The sequence below is a fragment of the Lithobates pipiens genome, unplaced genomic scaffold, assembly GCF_037356315.1.
Source record: "Lithobates pipiens isolate NorthernLeopardFrog02 unplaced genomic scaffold, aLitPip1_a1.2 Scaffold_3, whole genome shotgun sequence".
Classification (NCBI taxonomy): Eukaryota; Metazoa; Chordata; class Amphibia; order Anura; family Ranidae; genus Lithobates; species Lithobates pipiens.
The window spans coordinates 87,224,100-87,243,525 of record NW_027507790.1 but is presented as its reverse complement, the minus strand read 5'-3'; the positions used below and the strand labels follow the sequence as shown (position 1 = coordinate 87,243,525).

General features: G+C 43.4%; 1 protein-coding gene across 1 annotated transcript in view; it reads left to right on the top strand.

Annotated features, from left to right (window-relative positions):
- SH2B3 (SH2B adaptor protein 3) overlaps positions 1–19,426 on the top strand; it is a 198,726-nt gene that overhangs the window by 163,501 nt on the left and 15,799 nt on the right. The window contains exons 6-8 of the mRNA XM_077462019.1: positions 8,176–8,270; positions 11,114–11,328; positions 14,511–14,682. Coding sequence (XP_077318145.1) covers positions 8,176–8,270; positions 11,114–11,328; positions 14,511–14,682 — 482 coding nt within the window. The remainder of the gene's footprint in view (positions 1–8,175; positions 8,271–11,113; positions 11,329–14,510; positions 14,683–19,426) is intronic.

Below are 19,426 nucleotides of genomic sequence, written 5' to 3'. Positions count from 1 at the left end.
GTGTGTGTGTGTGTGTGTGTGTGTGTGTGTGTGTGTGTGTGTGTGTGTGTGTGTGTGTGTGTGTGTGTGTGTGTGTGTGTGTGTGTGTGTGTGTGTGTGTGTGTGTGTGTGTGTGTGTGTGTGTTCAAAAGTATTGGGACACCTTACGCGCACATGAACTTTAATGCCATCTCAGTCTTAGTCCATAGGGTTCAATATTGAGTTGGCCCACCCTTTGCAGCTATAAAAGCTTCAACTCCTTTGGGAAGGCCGTCCGAAAGGTTTAGGAGTGTGTCTATGGGAATGTTTGGCCATTCTTGCAGAAGGGCATTTGTGAGGTCTGGTGTTGATGTTGGACAAGAAGGCCTGGCTCGCAGTCTCCACTCGAATTCATCCCAAAAGTGTTCTATCGGGTTGAGGTTAGAACTCTGTGCAGGTCAGTCAAGTTCATCCACCCCAAACTCGCTCATCCATGTCTTTAGGGACCTTGCTTTGTCCACTGGTCCAAATAATTTGGTGGAGAGGGGATTATGGTGTGGGGTTGTTTTTGAAGGGTTGGGCTTGGCCCCTTAGTTCCAGTGAAGGGAACTCTTAAGGTGTCAGCATACCAAGACATTTTGGACAATTGCATGCTCCCAACTTTGTGGGAAAAGTTTGGGGATGACCCCTTCCTGTTCCAACATGACTGCGCACCAGTACACAAAGCAAGGTCCATAAAGACATGGACTTGGCAGGGGTGGTGAGAAATTAACTTCAAGTGCAATAATTCACATTATAACCATAACTAAAACATATACAATTAAGTGTAACACTCTAAAAAATAAAAATTCCAAAGTGCTATAATGGTGTGAACCTCCCAACTAAAAAGTTGTTGCACTTGAAGGTAATTATCTGTAGAGGGGTTTCCACCATCCCTGCTAAGGCAGCACCGATAAGCAGCACTAATAGGCTGCACTGATTGGCAGCATTCATTGTCACTAATTGGTAGCACTGATATGCATCACTGATGGGCTCTCTGATTGTCAGCACTGATGGACACTGGCACTGATAGGCAGCACTGATTGGAAGCACTAATGGACACTGATAGGCTGCACTGATGGGCAGCACTGATGGGCACTGACTGGCAGCACTGATTGGCACTAATAGGTGGCACTGATGGGCACTAATTGTGAGCACTGATTGGCACTGATATGCAACACTGATGGGCACTGATATGAGGCACTGATGGACACTGATATGCAGCACTGATGGGCAGCACTTATGGGCACTGATAGGTAGCACTGATATGCGGCATTGATATGCAGCACTGATGAGCACTGATAGGCAGCACTGATGGGCACCGATTGGCAGCACTTATGGGCGCTGATAGGTAGCACTGATGGGCAGCACTTATGGGCACTTATTGGTACTGATAGATAGCACTGATGGGCACTAATTTGCAGCACTGATGGGCAGCACTTATGGGCACTGATAGGTAGCACTGATATGCGGCATTGATATGCAGCACTGATGAGCACTGATAGGCAGCACTGATGGGCACTGATTGGCAGCACTTATGGGCGCTGATAGGTAGCACTGATGGGCACTGATTGACAGCATTTCTTGGCACTTATTGACAGCATTGGTTGGCACTGATTTACAGCATTGGTTGGCACTGATAGGCAGCATTGACTGGCACTGATAGGCAACATTGGTTGGCACTGATAGCTAGCACTGGTTTGCAGTGATAGGCAGCACTGGTTGGCACTGATAGGCAGCACTGGCACGGATAGGCAGTATTGGTTGGCACTGATAGGCAGCATTGGGTGGCACAGATAGGGGAGAGGGGGAGCTTCACATTCAGGAGATCGTGAGATTTGCCAGAGCTGTTCAGTGTATGAAACTGTCAGATAATGACACTGCATGCAGGGAGAGAGAACAGCTGTTAAAAGTCAGCGGTGATGTCGGTGGTGGGCAGGACTGAACAGTTACCAAACACCAGCCAATAGGATGGGTCTGGGCAGGCCGCTACATTTCTCTGGCTCCGCCCCCTCTCTGAAGCAGCTCAATCATTGGCTGGTGTTGGCGCTTGGTCCCACCCACCCCTGACATCCTAGCTGAGTTGTGATGACTTACAACTCAGCCGCGATGTCGGGGGTGGGCAGGACCAAGCACTATAAACACCAGCCAATGTTTGAGCTGCTTCAGAGAGGGGGAGGAGCCACATAAATGTAGCGGCCCACCCAGATCCCATCCCATTGGCTGGTGTTTGGCCGTTCAGTCCCGCCCACCCCCGACATCACCACTGACTTTTGACAGCTGGTGTCTCTCCCTGCATGCAGTGTTGTTATCTGACAGTTTCATACACTGAACAGCTCTGGCAATTCTCACGTTCTGCTGCCTGTTAAACAGTTTCACAGGCAGCGTGGGCCACACTCTCTTGGATGCAGCATTTTGGGGCAAACCTCTGGGGACAGCACAGGGTGATTAGGTTGTGGCCATGCACACCCCGTGCACGCCTATGCAGACAGCTTATTGTTCAGTTTGCAGACAGCTTATTGTTCAGTTTGCATGAAACGTGGAAAACTATGGCTATCATACAGTTTTGACCAAGCCGAAGTCAGAAGGTGAATTGGGGCTACCAAATCTATTTACTTATTATAAAGCAGTGGCTCTCACTAGAATTGGCACCATCATACTGTATGCATCAAAAGCTGTGGGTGACACTTGAAAAGTGCATGGCAGGACAAAATCTGGCCCACGCCCACGGGTCCTGCAAGTGTTCTGAAGTCTCCTAGACTCTACCTCATTACTAAAAGTGCATACTCTGAGAATTTGGAACAGACTAAATAAAACTAGCCTGTCAGCACCTTCTATTTCCCTTCTCCCATTGGGAGGCTTTTTTTGTGGTTCCCTTTGCGTTAGTCTTTTTTCCTTTTTCAGTACTTGGGCAATGGGCAAGGATACAAGTTGCCTTAAATTACTGGTGGATGGCAAATTGCATCCCCCCTGAGTCATGGGAAGCTTATGGTCTATTTCCATTTGACTCTTGGAGACACAGACAACTGACTATCTATGTAACTACTGCTATACAGGAAATGAAGCGCAATGATTCCCTGACAACTTTTGAGAAACAGAGCTGGAAACCTTGTTTTCTGACTCGCAGAAGCTGTCTGTACTCAGGTGGACCCATGCTTCTACCATGAATTCAAACCTACAGGAAACGAGTTATAAAGTGTTAACTCTGGTAAAGGGTCCCAAAGACTTTACTACTGACTGCTGTTGTAGAGGTTGTGGGTCACACATTTCACAGCTCCATATCTGGTGGGAATGACCCATTCTTAAGTCATTGTGGAATGAGATCAGAAAGTTGATTCCAGACATCACTACTATTTTAATACAAGATGATCCATCTTTCTTTTTACTGCACTCTCTCCTTCTTTGACTGGATTTACACCTATGCAGTTTTAGTGCTTTTTGCATTTTGCAGATTTGCACTACAGTCCATTTAAGGTCCGGTTCACACCGCTGCGGGTGAGAGACCCGGATGTGATTCGCACCGCACTGCAGTGCAAATCACATCCGATCTCCGTAGCGATGCGAGTTCAGCCATACAGATAGTATGGCTGAATTTGCATCGCTCCCGCCACAAACTCGCACGGGACCCTTTTTTTGGTCCGCAACAGAATCGGATCGCATGGGGGTTCACACCATGCGATCCGATTCCTGTGCGAGTGTGCAGATCGCACTGCGATATGTGGACGGATCTGGGGGTGTCATTAACATTTCATTGACACTCCCAGCAGTTCGCATAGGGCAGTGTGAACTGCCGGCGGGAGGCATGCGATGCGGGAAAACGCCGCGGATTCGCGGCGTTCCCGCATCGCTATGGTGTGAACCCAGCCTGACATGGTTTCCTATGGAACACGTTCAGTAGTGCAAATCTGCAAAATACAAAAAGCACTAAAAATGCATAGGTGTAAATCCAGCCTTTCTCTTAAAGGGTTTAATAGGTGGGCAATCCCACATTTATTAAATGCAGCAAAAGTCTGATCACCTTGCACTGGAAATGTCAATTGGTACCTTATGTAGATGAATAGTCCAAAAAAAGTAGATCAGATTATGGAGGCAGAGCAATGGGTGCACACCTGCAGAGACCATTACAACAAATTTTATAAAATCTGAACAACTTGGATACATTATAGATCTGATGGTGACCATGACTAATATTATTTACTGTGATTCACTGTTTGCTGCGATTAATCTGATTTCTCAATCTTCTTTGGTGATATACCAGGGTAATTACCCATAAGCTGACAGGTCATGGCATCAAGCTATACACCCCTACATGGTTTCATGTACTTTGTTTTTGTTTTTTTCTGTTCTTCCTGATATTTCTCTTCTCCTATCTGTGATATATCATGATTGCATTGCTCATGTATCTGTACCGGTGAACATTGTAACCACTTTTCAGAGGTCTTGAAGGCGTATGATGTTCTGAGCAAGTTGTAACAATGTTCTTGTTTAATCGCTTGTAGACATTTCTTATCCATAACCTCATACATAAATTCTATATATACAGTGGTGGCAAAAATTGTGGACACTTTTGGAAATTTTTATATTTTGCACCTTATAAGCTTACAGGAAATGTTATTTTGCACCAAATGCAAATGTTTATATGTCAATTCAATGGCAATTTAATGCTGAATTCAATACAAAAAACAGAATTCAAATATACGCAGTACAAAAAAGTTAAGCTTACTTTAGTCTAAAATAGAAACACAGGTGTGAAGACCAGGCCTTTTCTCACACTTTTTGTTTACATGTCAAAATGTGCTTTATTTTTTTTTTCTTTCTAGAAAATTACTTAGGGCCGGTTCACACTGCGGGCGATGCGAGGCGACACGACTTGCCTCGCCGCAATCTGACAAGTCGCCCCCGTTCTGTACAATGGAACCGTTCTGAGAGGAGCGACTCGAGTCACTCCGACTCAGAAAAAAGGTTCCTGTACTACTTCTGGGCGACCTCGGGGCGACTTGCATTGACTTCTATACAGAAGTCATTTGCAAATCGCCGCTGAGGTCGTGGCAGGTCGCGGCGAGGCAAGTCGGTGTCGCCTCGCATCGCCCGCAGTGTGAACCGGCCCTTAGAACCGCCAAACAGTATATATTTTGCATTTGGTGTAAAATAACATTTCCTATAAGCCTGCAAAGTTGCAAAATAGCTTGGTGTAAGAGTACCGAACATGGACCCCCTAAGTAGTGGAAATGAAGTAATTTGCAGTGGATTCATCTTTCACATTATTTACTACTTTCATACAGATTCACATTTGGAAAATCCAGAAGATGCTTTCATCCCAGAATGTCTCTCACTATCTATGGTGGGGGATCCAGATTATGGGATTCTTGCGGGAATTATTAAGTCCAACGATGGACGTATAACAGATGTAATAGAATGGGTGTGCAGAATGGATTCATGTGAAGTTTAAAGCGGTAGTAAACCTGCAAATTTTTTATTTATTTTTTTAAACCTGCAAAACAAAAGGCATGATGAGCTAGTATGCACCGCATACTAGCTCATTATGAAATACTTACCTTCGAACGAGGCCCCGACATCTGGCCCGATCCACGCCGAGGGAGCTGACATGCTCCCTCGGCGTTTCTTCCGGGTATAGCGGCTCCGGCGCTGTGAGTGGCCGGAGCCGCGATATCGTCACTCCCGCGCATTCCGGCCGGTCGGCCACTGCCGGATTTTCAGGCCGAGAATCCCCTTGTGCGCATGCGCCGCTGCAGTCAGCGGCGCATACAGAGGGGAATATCTCCTAAACCGTACAGGTTTAGGAGATATTTTTTTTACCTACAGGTAAGCCTTATTATAGGCTTTCCTGTAGGTAAAAGTAAAAAAATTGAGTTTACAACCACTTTAATACATACTATGGGTGGATTGGTGTGGAATAGCATAAGGGTCAGCAAGTTATAATTTTAGTGCATTAATACTTCAGTGATTGGCAAGAACATAAGTTAAAGTGTTACTAAACCCACAACAGTAAAATCAGTCTGTATATGCAGCATAGCATGCTTGTTATACTCACTGTGGAACTTAAAGTGGTAGTATACTCAAATTTTACACTTTTACCTACAGGTAAGCCTGTAATAAGGCTTACCTGTAAGTAAAATTAATATCTCCTAAACCAGTACGGTTTAGGGGATATTCCCTATGCATGCAGCCACTGACGTCAGCAGGCGAATGCGCTCTGAATGCCCAGCTGAAGGTCCAACAGCATTGCCGGGAAGAAAACTCCTGCGCATGTGCACGGGAGTGATGTCATCGCGGCTCCGGCCACTCACACTCCAGGCACTTTTTTTAATGTGCGGGTTTATTACCGCTTTAAGGGGTTAATCCTCTGCATTGTGTAAAAATTTTGTTTTATCCTGTATGCATAGATCCTTCCCTCCTGCGCTGTCTGTCTGGGGAAGGCCAGCTAACACAGGAGGCAGAGTAGCCAACCTGCACATGCTAAGTTGTGTCTTTTATGCTGGATAGAACATTTACTTATTCTCAGAGATAGCCAGGTCACATGATATCGACATCACACATGTGGGTGTGTATACATGCTGTAGTGGAAATCTCCTCCTACCTGAACTCTCAGCACTGTAGAAACTGTACAGTTTATCATGTAACCGTGGTATACAGATCAACCAAAAAGGTATATAGTGGCAGTATTTTAATGTAAAAAGAAGATTTATAAGCTGTGGGCGTGGGGTGGGGGGCTGGCAGATGAACTATTTTCATATTACTGGGTTTAGTAACATTTTAACTGAACTAAAGGCATGCGTGGGGGGGTGGAATGGAACCTAATGGAGTAGGGGGGTAGGAACACAGTACAGACATAGTGGAGTTGCTTTACTAAAAAAGAAAGAGCATGTTCTCTTGCAGGGGAGTTTTTATTTAGCCTATGCTGACTTCAATTGCCCAATATTAGGCAAGCAAAAAAATTTTTTTTTTCAATTGTTCTTGCACAAGATTGGGCATTTTTTGCAAGTTGAATTTTTACCATTTCACTGAAATTGCCTTTAAAAGTTAAAACTCCCTTGCATTAGGCGTTAAGTAAATCAACCCCATAAGGTCAGGGGTATGGATAATAGATGGATAAGAGGTGATAAGGAGTGAAGTAAAGAGGGGGCTCTCACATTCCCTTTATAGCAATGACGATTGGCACAGGGCGAGTGTCGGGCCTCTGAAGACCTGGATCATTGCTTGTGTGTGAGCAGTGGTCTGACTTTAGCATTCTCCCTGCACAGGGTATTTGAACTCTCGGTGCAGAAAAAAAATAAAAAACAGAAAGAAGAGCATATATATTACTGTATATGCAGCCTGCTGCATTACTGTGATAAATACTGAGGCTTCAGTTGGACTTTAAAGAAACTGAATATAGCCGTGCAGCTCTGCGGGGGTTAAAAAAACTTGATAGATGGTTGTGCAGCCTGAATAAAAAAAAAGGCACCTGCTGCTGAGTAGCATTACAAGTGTGACTCGCTATATAGGTGATAATCACAGTTTCTGAAGCAGGAAGCACAGGAAGTACATGTTGACCTGTAGGCTTTGCATATGTTACAGCCTCCAGCGCTTTTGCTGAAAGACTTTTCCTGTTATTGAAATACCAAGAACTCTGTTAGCAATTAATCACTCTGTGATTTCCAGAGCTTGTCCTCCTCCGGTTCTGCTCCCTTCCTTGAATTTCCATGAATTACAAGTGTGCTTCCGCCGCTTGGAGAGACTGCTGTAGCCGACCTTCCCAGTACTACAAATGTAGTCCATGGTATGCTGTCACAGTTTTCTACTCAGCACAGATCATAGCTATATATTTATTAGGTTTTCTTTCACCGAAAGAAAATATTTCTTCCAATGTGAACAAATCAACTGGATTAAAAGTATGTATAAGTTGCATGGCTGGACATGGTCATCTTAACAAGGAGTTTTTCCTTCCCTACCATGGAGTCTCACTTCTACTGCTGTAGTAGTAGTAGCCTTACTAGTTCCACTGCATTCTGTTGAGTAAAAAAAAAAAAATAGGAGTGAGACCACTTCATAATGGTCACAAAAAGGCAAGTGCATGTGTAAAGTCACATGATGTTTCCGTCTTGCATATTTATGAAAGAACTAGATAGGGCTACACATGATATCAGTGTTCACTGAAGTTTAACTTCCTTGTTACAGGACAGAAGAAACAGATGGAGACACGCAGTCGCCAATTCACTCAGACCCCATGTCACAGACTCTCAGCGGTGGCAGCACTGACACCATCATCCAAGGTCAGTTGACTTGTGTACTTGGTAAATACGCTGGACAAGTGTTTAGATTTTTTGGGAAAGTTTGCTGCTGTTGTATCTGCAGTGTCACTTCAATCTTGGAAATATTCAGCTTACTTTAACTCTTCTCCTAATGAAAGTGATTTTATTATATGTATATTTTCCCTGTCATTCTGTACTGGTGATAATGTCATCACCAAGACAAGAAGTGAGGGGAAACCCTTCCCAACAGAGGCTTCGGCAGTAGTAAAAACCTGAAAGAGGTTTTAACCCTTCCCCACTCTATAAAGAAACTTGGATGGAGATGCATTTTTACATTCAGTGCAAGAAGATGTGTCTTTTAACCTTTACTTCCACTATTATATCCTCTGTGTATGGTACCAGTAAAAATTGCAAAGCGGAGCTGTGTGGCTAGGCCCGATATATATAAAGTAATATAAACAGGAAACCTAGCCTCCTAAGACTCCATTCACACTGTTGTGCTGTGGTAGTGTGAGTTAGTTTGATGTGGTGCCATTCATTCTGAATTCCTAATCTATATTCTCAACGCGCTTGCATTGCAGCGCATCGCAACGCACATCACAGCATGCATTGCCCTGTGCTACCAAAACTGCTGCATGCACTTTTTTTGCCTTCAGAAACATTGAAAAGTGACAGCAGAAAAATGACTTAGTGGCCCGTCAAGTCTGCCCTTTTTTTTTTTTTTTTTTTTACATGTTTTGTATTCTTTTTTATTTCTTTTTTCTTTTCTTTGTCTGAGCATAGCTCTATGTTTAGGTACATACGGAAGCCCATTCAAATGAGTGGTCAGCTTTAAAGTTGTTCTAAAGTCTATTTTTTTTTCTTTTACCTTTATGCATTCTCTGCAATAAGGTAAAAAAAAACTCCTCACTATTTGTTCTCACCCCCATCCAAAACACTTACCTGCCTCCACTCCCCGATCTAGTGATGTCCCAGATGCATCATCCCTCCCGTATTGCTCCTCTACTTACTAAACTCACAAGAGACACAGGCAGCAGTGAAAGCCATAGGCTCCTGCGGTTTTCAGTCAAACTCCTGGGGAGAGGGAGCAGGGGTGTATTTTACTGGCACTATGTGTGCCTATAGACTCACACAGCCCAAAATGCGAATGCATTCACAGGGTTGCCCCCGTAGCACTGTGCTGGCTGAAGTGGCACTCGAAGGAAGAACGGTTGGACAGTGGCGGCAGAGGACTTCGAAAGAGTATGTAAGAGGCGCTTTCTGCAATATCATTGCATGAAGCAGGTAAATATAACATCTTTTTTTATTTTTGCTAAAAAAATATTATCACTTTAAAGCTAAGCACATTAACATGTGTATGATGTTGTAGTGCCACAGTGTGAGTGGGGCCTTACCTGGTTGTACGCAGTTTTTTTTTCCCCCCATTAAGCCTGTAAGCGGAATTAAAAAAAATGGTTCCTCCATCCACACAAACAAGGTTTCCCCCTGCCAGGACATTGTATTCTGATAGTGGCTGATTTCAACTTTCATTGAGCGGGGCAGCCCACACACAATTGCATAGTTAGGAAGGTTGAACAAAGACACTAGTCCATCCAGTTCAACCTGTGTGTGAATTTTCACCCATGTATGGCCAGTTTTAGTGGTCATTGTTAGGCTGCATCTTAAAATGCTACTTTCCTGGCCACCACGCTGATGTTCTGGCTTCAGAACTTTTCATATCTTTGACCCAGAATAAATATGCATTTTGAGGATTCTGACTTCACTTTCTGCATGCTTGATCCAGTCAATGACTTAAACAGACCACACACAAGTAGAATTTTGTTCTAAAACTTTAGTTTTAGGAACGTTTATTCATTTTTCTAGTTAGTGGGGTCAAATCGATGTTCATTTTCGACTACAGTGATGAGAAGATTCAAAGGATCAGGATGGAAAATTTCTCTTGAATGACAGTGTATGTGGTTTTTGGTCAGGAAATTACATTCATTTGAAAATCAAATGTTAAAAGCAAACAAGTCAAGTCACTAAATATACTGAGAATTTTCGTACGAACGTTCATTTGAAAATCTAGTGTATGGCCAGCTTTAGAAATTTCTGAACTCAGATGTTAAACATTACAGCCAAGCAACCACTGTTTTTAGGAGGATAGTAATGGCAATGTATGTATCTCTATCATGTTCCATTGTCTTCACCATATTTCCTAAGATAATGTTTTTTTTCTTCGGAAAGTCCTCTATATATTCCACTGCAAATTCAGACCAGGAGTTACCTTTAAAGCGGGCCTATAGTCAAATGTTAATGCAATGCTTTCTGGGATAGATAATAAAAAAATGACAGAAAAGCTGAATATGCTTCCTGTGTGAAAAAAAAAAAGCCTAGCTGTTTGTTTAGCTCATCCTCCCCTTAAAGCGGTAGTAAACTGCAAAAAATATAAAGAAAATAGGCACAGCCACTTTATGTCATAATGTGCTAGTATGCATTGCCAGACTTACCTAAAAATGAAGCCCTCCAGCGGCGCACTGTCATCTCTGAAGGTGCTTCCATGTTCACTCGGTCATCCGAGTTTGCGGGTTTCAGCATTATGAATGACTGAGCCTGCGATAATGTCACTCCCGTGCACGTGTGTGCTGGAGTCGCTGTTTACGGAGTTAAAGGAGTTTACTTCCACTTTAAGCAGAGATCACATAACCAAATGGCCGTTTATTTGGTCACATTTCAGTAGCTGCAGCGTTTTCCACCACCTCCCTGGAGAAAGCAAAAAATAAAAAAATAACAAATAATACAGCATATGGTCATATTTTACAATGTTGTGCATGTAAAACTTGTGTCAGTGAATTGTATAACTAGCTAATTTTATTGATCCTTAGGCGCTGCTGTCTTTGTGCCTTCAGAACAATGTTGTCATAAAACCGACCATTTATTGGCTTCCTATCCATGGTTTCATGGGCCCATCTCTCGAGTCAAAGCAGCTCAGCTTGTACAAGCTCAGGGATATGAAGGTCATGGGGTTTTCCTTCTACGGCAAAGTGAAACGCGAAGGGGAGAATACGTCCTCACATTTAATTTCCAAGGCAGAGCAAAGGTAACGTGGCCGATTTTTTGAATAGTGTCTTTGTTAAGTCTGGTCTTCTTTATCATTTGAAGTGGAACAATAAACTGTTCTCAAAGCACATATCATAATAACTTATCCATATCCCTGCTTGGTACCAAGATACTTTCAGGCCATCGCACTTTATCACAGATTTGGTACAAGGATACATAAACGATTATGTGGCCTGAGGTTTTTCTTTATTTAAAAAAAATATTTAAGTAGCATGATCATTAGGGGTTACTGTAATTATAATTTCAGTTCCATTTTTACTTTTGCAAACTTATACATAAAATGGGTAAGTATGTAAGATATAGTAGGAGTTGTTGGATCTGTAATGATCTTTACTGATATGGTAGCAGAAAGTGGGAAGTTCCTCACTGTACATTGCTGCAAGTCTAGGGGGCCCATTCATAACTTTTTAGTGCAGCATGGTAACATGGGCATCACTGAAACACGTGATGGGGGTTATTTACTAAAGGCAACTCCACTTTGCACTACAAGTGCAAAGTGCACTTGAAATTGCACTGAAATGCAGTCGCTGTAGATCCGAGGGGAACATGCAAGGAGAATAAAAAAAAAAACTGCATTTTAGCTTGCACATGATTGGATAATAAAATCAGCAGAGCTTCCCCTCATTTCAGATCTGCCCCTCAGATTTACAGCGACTGCACTTCCAAGTGCACTTGCAGTGCAATTTCAAGTGCACTTTGCAAAGTAACCCCCATTGTGTTTATTGAAGTGCCATTCATTTTGAACTGTACCCCAATGTACTAAGGCAACACAGCTCCAATCCTCATGCCTCACATCACACCACAATGATACCGTGCATTGTGGTGAGCTGCATTACCTGAAATGATGCATGTCTGTCTTTTGGACATTTATCCTGGGTTCACACTATTGTGATTTGTCATGCAACTTTGGACTTCAAAGTCACATGACAAGTCATATTCCATGTATTTCAATGGGTGCGTCTTAATTGCCATGACAAAGTCGCAGCAACAAAAAAAATTGTTCCTGCACTAATTTTGTGGGACTCGGTCCCATAGACCTCTATGTTATCTCACAGAAGTCGCATCAGTATAGATAAGAATGCCACATTAAGGGTCAGTTTTGTGTTTTTTTAACCCTCTCCTCCCTGAACATCCTTGCTGCTTAAAAGCTTCCTTCCGACCACATCCCATTCACACCTGAGCATAGCGGAAACACACATTTGCTCACGCATTTTCCGCACATTTCTTTACGTCTAAACAAGCATCGTGCATAGGGTACCTCATTCACATAAATGGGCTGCCCCACACAGAACAAATACCCCATCGTAGCTCAGAAACCTTTCCAGTCGTGGAGTGTCACACATTTTGGCACGTTTGTAGCACGTTTTGTCATGCAGAAAAATACACGTCTGCTAACCATGATTGGGGTGTTATTGACAATTAGCCTGCATTCACATTTGCACATTTCAGAACACACGGCAACCCACACAGAAAACACGTGCTTTGCCACATGTTTTGGAAATGTGCGGCAAGCGGCTTGCAGATGTAAATGCAGCCTAATTGTTAATGACACCCCAATCACAGTTAGCAGACGCCTGTTTTACCGAATGACAAAATGTGCACTGAAAAAAATTCCACGACTGAAAATGTTCTAGAGCTACTTTGGGGCATTTGTCATGTGTAGGGCAGCCTATTCGTGTGAATAGGCTGTTCTATGTGTGACGCATGTATACGCTTGAAAAACGTGGAAAAAAAACAGGAACACTCATTTATGCTACGCTCAGGTGTGAATAGAATGTGCTTGGTAGGAAGTTTTTAGGCAGCAAGGATGACCAGGGAAGAGAGGTGAGGGTAAAAAAAACTGATCCATCACAGTCGCAGAGGAATGCTTTTTTTTGAAGTAGCAGGGAAGTGTTACAGCATAGTCGCTGGAAGTGGTGCTACTTTTATGTCATGCAAGTGTGAACCAGGGCTTAGATGTGTTTCCAACCAACTCATCTGAAAAGGCTGCCTTAATGCGGCTCACTTTAATGCATGAAGAAATGGGGGTTAATGCATGTGCCTTAACATAATGTACCAGGATGTCAAGGTCTGAAGGGGCCATAACATGTTTTCAGATCCTGAAAGAAAAGGTGTTTATTCCGCTTACAAGAGGGGCGCACAGGGAGGATCTTAGCAACAAGATGATTCTTAGGCTTGCCATAGATGGATTGAAATTCCTCCAGTTCAATAGAGGCTGGCTGAATTTCAATCCAGTGGCCATCCCTGTTCAACAGAAGGCACCCACGGTGGCCTGAGGTTGTGTGTTGTGGGCGTGCCCACTGTAATCTTACAGTACAGTGGCACCGATAGCTGTCGGTCACGTATTCTGATTGGGACCAGGGGGTGGGCTCTCATTTAAGTAAATGGTGCGGGAGCCACTCATAGAGGTCACATGTTAGAGAAGCTTCGCACCTCCCTGTCATTAAAACCCACTTAATGGGACACTGGGAAGCAGTGTTAAGGCGTAAAAGTGTATGTATAACCAAAATTGTTTTGGGGAGTAGGGAAAGGTTAAAACCCCTTTCTGCATCACATTGAGGAGGTTTCTCCTCACTTCACATCTCAGACACAACAGGAAGTGAGAAGAAATCTCTACAAAGGCAGGAAAATTCTCGCAGACAGTTGTAAACCACAGATTTGTCCACATTGGAATATTTATCTCCAAAGACATGCTGGTAGGTTAATTGGCTTCTGTCTAAATTGGCCCTAGTATATGAATAAAGAGTTAGGGACCTTAGATTGTAAGCTCCGTGAGGGTAGGGACCAATGTGAATGTACAATGTATATGTCAAGCGCTGCGTAAATTGCTGGCGTGACATAAGTACCTTAAATAATAATAATAATTTATTCTCCCCTCTACAACTTGGAATTCATATCACTTTCTATCTCAGTGATAATGGTCATCAACACGAGTAGAGAGATTGTAAAAGCCTAGCAGGGACACAGACAGCAGTAAAATCTTAACATGGGTTCTAATCCTTTCTTACTCTATTCAAAACGAACGCAAAAAAGATTTAGGCTATAACCACGCTTGCATTTGATAACTTTGCAGCATACAGTGCCATTACATGCCCATTGTGAATGTAAAGCTTGTGATAGGCGCATAGTTAATGACAGTTGGACCTTCTTCTCCTTTCTCAGCACTTACGCCTAACACTGACTGAAAGGGGTCAGTGCCGGGTCCAGCACCTGCGCTTCCTGTCTGTCTTAGAAATGCTTCACTACTTCCGCCTTCATCCAATTCCACTTGAATGTGGAGCCGCCGGAGATGTGAAGTTGTCTGGTTTCGTGGTGTCCTCTGCTCATTCACAAGGTAAAAAGTGCATCTTTGTTGTTGGAGCTAGATTGTTTACCCAACACTTTATGTACAGTACATACTGTTCACATGACTCCAACTATTCTACACTCAGTATAATGGTCACATTGTTTCCACATGTCTTTAGCAGCAAGTTCTTGTCTTTTCTGGCTGCTTAACAGACAGGAATGATTTATATACCTCATTAAGGTGGAGAGGGATCTATATGCTGTTTTTTTCTTATTCAGAAAATGGATTCTAAGGGGATGCATTCAGTAACATTTATTTGTTGTTAAAGGGCTTTTCTACTTTATATTTAGATTTTTCAAATCCATCCTTAACCCTCTAAAGTATTAACATATAAAAGTTCCTAATGCTACAGGACACACATTTTTATGTACCTCAATACAACTGAGCACTCCCAGGGAGATTTCAAGGGATTAGTAGGTGAAAACAACACTTTTCCAATGAGATGTGCAGGAAAAGGAGCCATTTGATAAAACCTTTTAAGCCCAACTCTAGGTTAAAAAAAAAAAAAACAGTTTTCCCATGCAGTGCGCTAGTTTTTTTTCCAGGGGTGACCAGAATGCTGTAAACTCACCCAATCCTTCACTCCAACAGCAAACAGCACTCCCCCATGATCTAGGAGTGGACTGTTATGGCGTCCTCACATCCAGAGCAGGTCTATGGGCGTGATTAGATCAGGAACAGTCCTCTGCACAGGACTTCGTCGGGTGGGAGGCTGCAGGATCTGTAGGGACCAGTCTTGTGCTGGGAAGATCAGAGGATTAGGTAAATATATCTTTGCTCCCCTCTCCACTAGAAAAAAAAAAGGAGCAGTTAACCCATGCAGTGTGGGCACAGCCTCACTACATGGGAAAAAATTTTTGCATGGAGTTCAGCTTTAAAGATGAAGTGGTGATAGAGCATTGAAGTGAATGTCTTCAATGGACAGGGTTTTCTACATAAGGATGGCCGTAGACGGTTTGAATCTCAGATGGCTCAGCAACGAATGACAAGAGACAGGAAGTAACATACGAGGTGTGTCAAAAAGGTTTGGTCAATGGTATCAGAAAACAAATAAAATGAAGATACAAACAAATTACCTTTATTGGCCTTCAAAATAATTGCCATCCTTCGCAACACACTTTTAGCAGAGTTCATAAAGCTTCTGGAAGCTGTCAGCAAAGGCCTCTTTAGGAATCTATCACAGAACCGCTGTCACATTCTTGGATTGCCGCCACATCTGCAAAACGTGCTCCTTTCTTGGCACTGTTCAGGCGGGGAAACAGAAAGTCCACAGGCGCTCAATCATGTCTTGGCTTCTGCTGGTCAACAGCCAACCCGAACGTGGCTCATCCTCATTTCCTTCCTCTAGCCAATGCGTTTGAACCAGTCGTAAACATATTTCCTGACGCCTTCATGGCAGCACACACTGGGTTGTGACTCCGCCCCCACAACCTGACAGGATTGGATTAACTATAAATTTGAAGGGGAAACCCCCTGCTGCATTCTCTTTTTTATCCTCACCTGACAGGTTGGATGGACGGAGTTTTCCTGTTACAGATGAATAAGCCTCTACCGCATTCGCCCCAGCAGGTTCAAGCCTCTCCTGTTTGGAAGTCCCTCCTGTACAGTCTCTAAAGGAGCTTCTATGGAGGGAACCCCCATTCTGGTGGTCTCAGGGGGCTACTGGATTTCCGGCATTGCCAAAGCTTTAAAGAAGCTTTTTTACCTTTGCAGTGGACTCCCCTTCTTCTTTTGCCTATTAATTCCTCTTATTTAAATATTAATATCCATTTTATATTTCTATAGTGGTTTATATTCCCTTTTTTTCCTCTACCTTTGGGATTGCTGTCTCTTGTAGTCCCCTGTCATGGCTGCCGTTTGTTTCTCCTTCAGTGGTGTTTTCTCTATGCTGTAATTCCAGTCTAGATGGCGCTGTTCGGCCGCTCTGAGCACGTGCAGTGCCAGTTTCTTCCTCTATGTTTTTTAATGTGTGTTCCCTTATCCAAAATGGCACCGGAACACTCAGGACGCTTCTGCGCATGCGCGGAGCATCAATTAGCCGCCACAATGGCGCTATTTTCAAATACAGAGCTATATTTCTCTGTGATTCTGCTGTGCACTCTGCAAGACTTAAGGAAGGTTGCTGCCTCGGCATGTAGATCACTCTGCAGTCTCAAGGTAAGTCCCTGTGGGAGTCCTATATTATTATTATTATTATTATTATTATATTGTTTCTTGCAGATAAACTTTGTTATGAATAATAAAAAATTAAATAATTAATAAATAAATAATAAATAAATTAGTAATATATAAATAAATAGTATATATATATATATATATATATATATATATATATATATATATATATATATGTACACATTATTTCTCTCTATTTCTCAGACTGTCCTTCCCCCCCTTTTTTTTCTATGGAGTCCACTGCCCATGCAGACCACCATCAGCAAGTTAGGTAAGAGGCTTTACCGGGCAAGGTAAGTATTGAAGGGGAGAAAAAAAGAGTACCAGACGTTAAATGCTGCATTTTTTTGGCAGCCCGTCTAGATCAAGAGCCGCAAGTTCCAGGCATGGGAGAAGATCTAGCCAAGATCTCCTTCACGGCACCGAAGGCACAGCCACTCACGACATAGCTACTTACGCCACGGTCGATCAAGTCGCAGGAGATCTCCTTCCTCAAACTGTCAAAGCCGCCACACCCGACCTGCAGCAAACGCTTGCTGGGTATGCGGCGCTCCGGCACTGCCAGATAAACTTGCCTGTCGCTCTTGCTTCAATGAAGCTACTAAAGAGAAAGAGGCAGATGCAATAATTGCTACAGACCTCATAAGAGAATCAGTGCGGGAGTCCATACTGGAAACAACAACTCCAGCATTAGATAGAGCTGCTCCCAGTACATCTTCAGCAGACCCCCATCTCACTTAGGCATCAGAATCTTCCTCTGAAGATGAGGGTCAGGAGATGTCAGTGGGCTTTGATTTTTCCCTGGTGGAACCCTTTGCAAAGGCCGTTAAAGAAGCAATCGGCTGGCAAGATGATGCAGCGGAACCTCAGAAAATACGGAAATATTTTCCAAACCTAAAAAGAGATCCGGTATCCTTCCCATTTATAGAGGAGCTGGAGGATCTAATTAAAAACGAGTGGGAGAGGTCTGACAAAAGATCTAGTCTTACAAACAGATTAGCCAAGATGTACCCTTTAAAGGAGTCAAAAGTGAAGCCTTTGATTAATGCTCCCGTCGTCGATTCCTTATTAATGCGTCTCGCCCGCCACGTCACACTACCAATCGAGGATGCGGTTTCCTTTCGGGATGTACTTGACCGAAAGATGGACCTAGAATTGAAGGAGGCATATTCCATGGCTGGGGGAGCCTGTAGACCAGCAATTACCACAGCAGCAGTGGCCAGAGCCATCTCAGGATGGGCATCTAAAATAGAAAAAGACCTACAGGATGACATTGAAATGGGAAAGATTATTTCCTCTCTGCAAGAAGTCAAGCTATCAGGGGACTTTGTAGCAGAGGCATCAGTAGATATTATAAGATCTTCAGCCAAGGCTATGCTGGCCTCCGTAACAGCGAGAAGAGCGCTATGGCTCAAACCGTGGATGGCCGATACAGCATCCAAAATAAATTGGTGCAGAATTCCATATGATGGCGCAAATCTGTTCGGTGCCAAGTTAGACTCTGCTATATCCAAGGTAACAGGAGGGAAGTCAGGCCTGATCCCCTCCGATAGGAGACCCAAGACGCAGAAGGGACCGGTTTACAGACTTAATCTTCTGGACAAATAGAGAGAGTCCAGGTCCTACTGTCCTGGTAGGGAATTTAGAAGGGACTGGAAAAATACAAAACCTTCTTTTCTAAGGATACAGAAATCTAAGGCCACCCCGGCAGGGAAACAGAAGGAACTCCACCAAGATCTGGTCAGACCATATAAAAGATTTATGGACATTGTCCACAATCCGATTCGGACACAGGTGGGAATTCAAAAACAGGCTCCCACCAAATAATTTCCAGACAACCAGAGTACCATCCTCAGTACCCCAAAGGATTCTGCTAGTAAAGTACGTAGCAGAATTGAAACAAAAGGGAGAGATCCTGGAGGTCCCATCAAGCCAAAAGGATAGAAGGTTCTACTCTCCCTTGTTTCTGGTAGAAAAGACAGGGGATTTGCGTCCTGTATTAGACCTCAAGATGCTCAACAAGGATATCAAAGTGGAGGCTTTCAAAATGGAAAACCTTCAATCCATACTTCTAGCAATAAATCTGGGCGATTGGATGCTTTCAATAGATTCATCCGGCCTTTCAAAAGTTTCTCCGGTTCGCCATAAACCAACATCATTTCCAATTCCAGTGCCTCCCGTTCGGCATCTCTTCGGCACCCAGGACGTTTACGATAGTATTGTTACCGTTGGTGGCTTTCCTCAGAGAAAAGGGATTACGCGTCCACCATTATCTGGACGACATCCTACTTTTAACAAAGGCTCAAGAGACGTTGATTCATCACCGGGAGATCCTCCTTACAACCCTCCAGAAGTTTAGGTGGATAATCAATTGGGAAAAGAGCTGTCTGTGACCCACACAAAATATGATATTTTTTAGGGGCAGATCTGAACACCAAAACAAACAAGATACAGCTCCAACAAGAGAAGATCCGGCCTCTGATACAGAAAATGCTGCCATCAACGAATCACTTACCAGCCAAAGCCTGTCTGAGTGTACTAGGGTCCATGTCCGCAA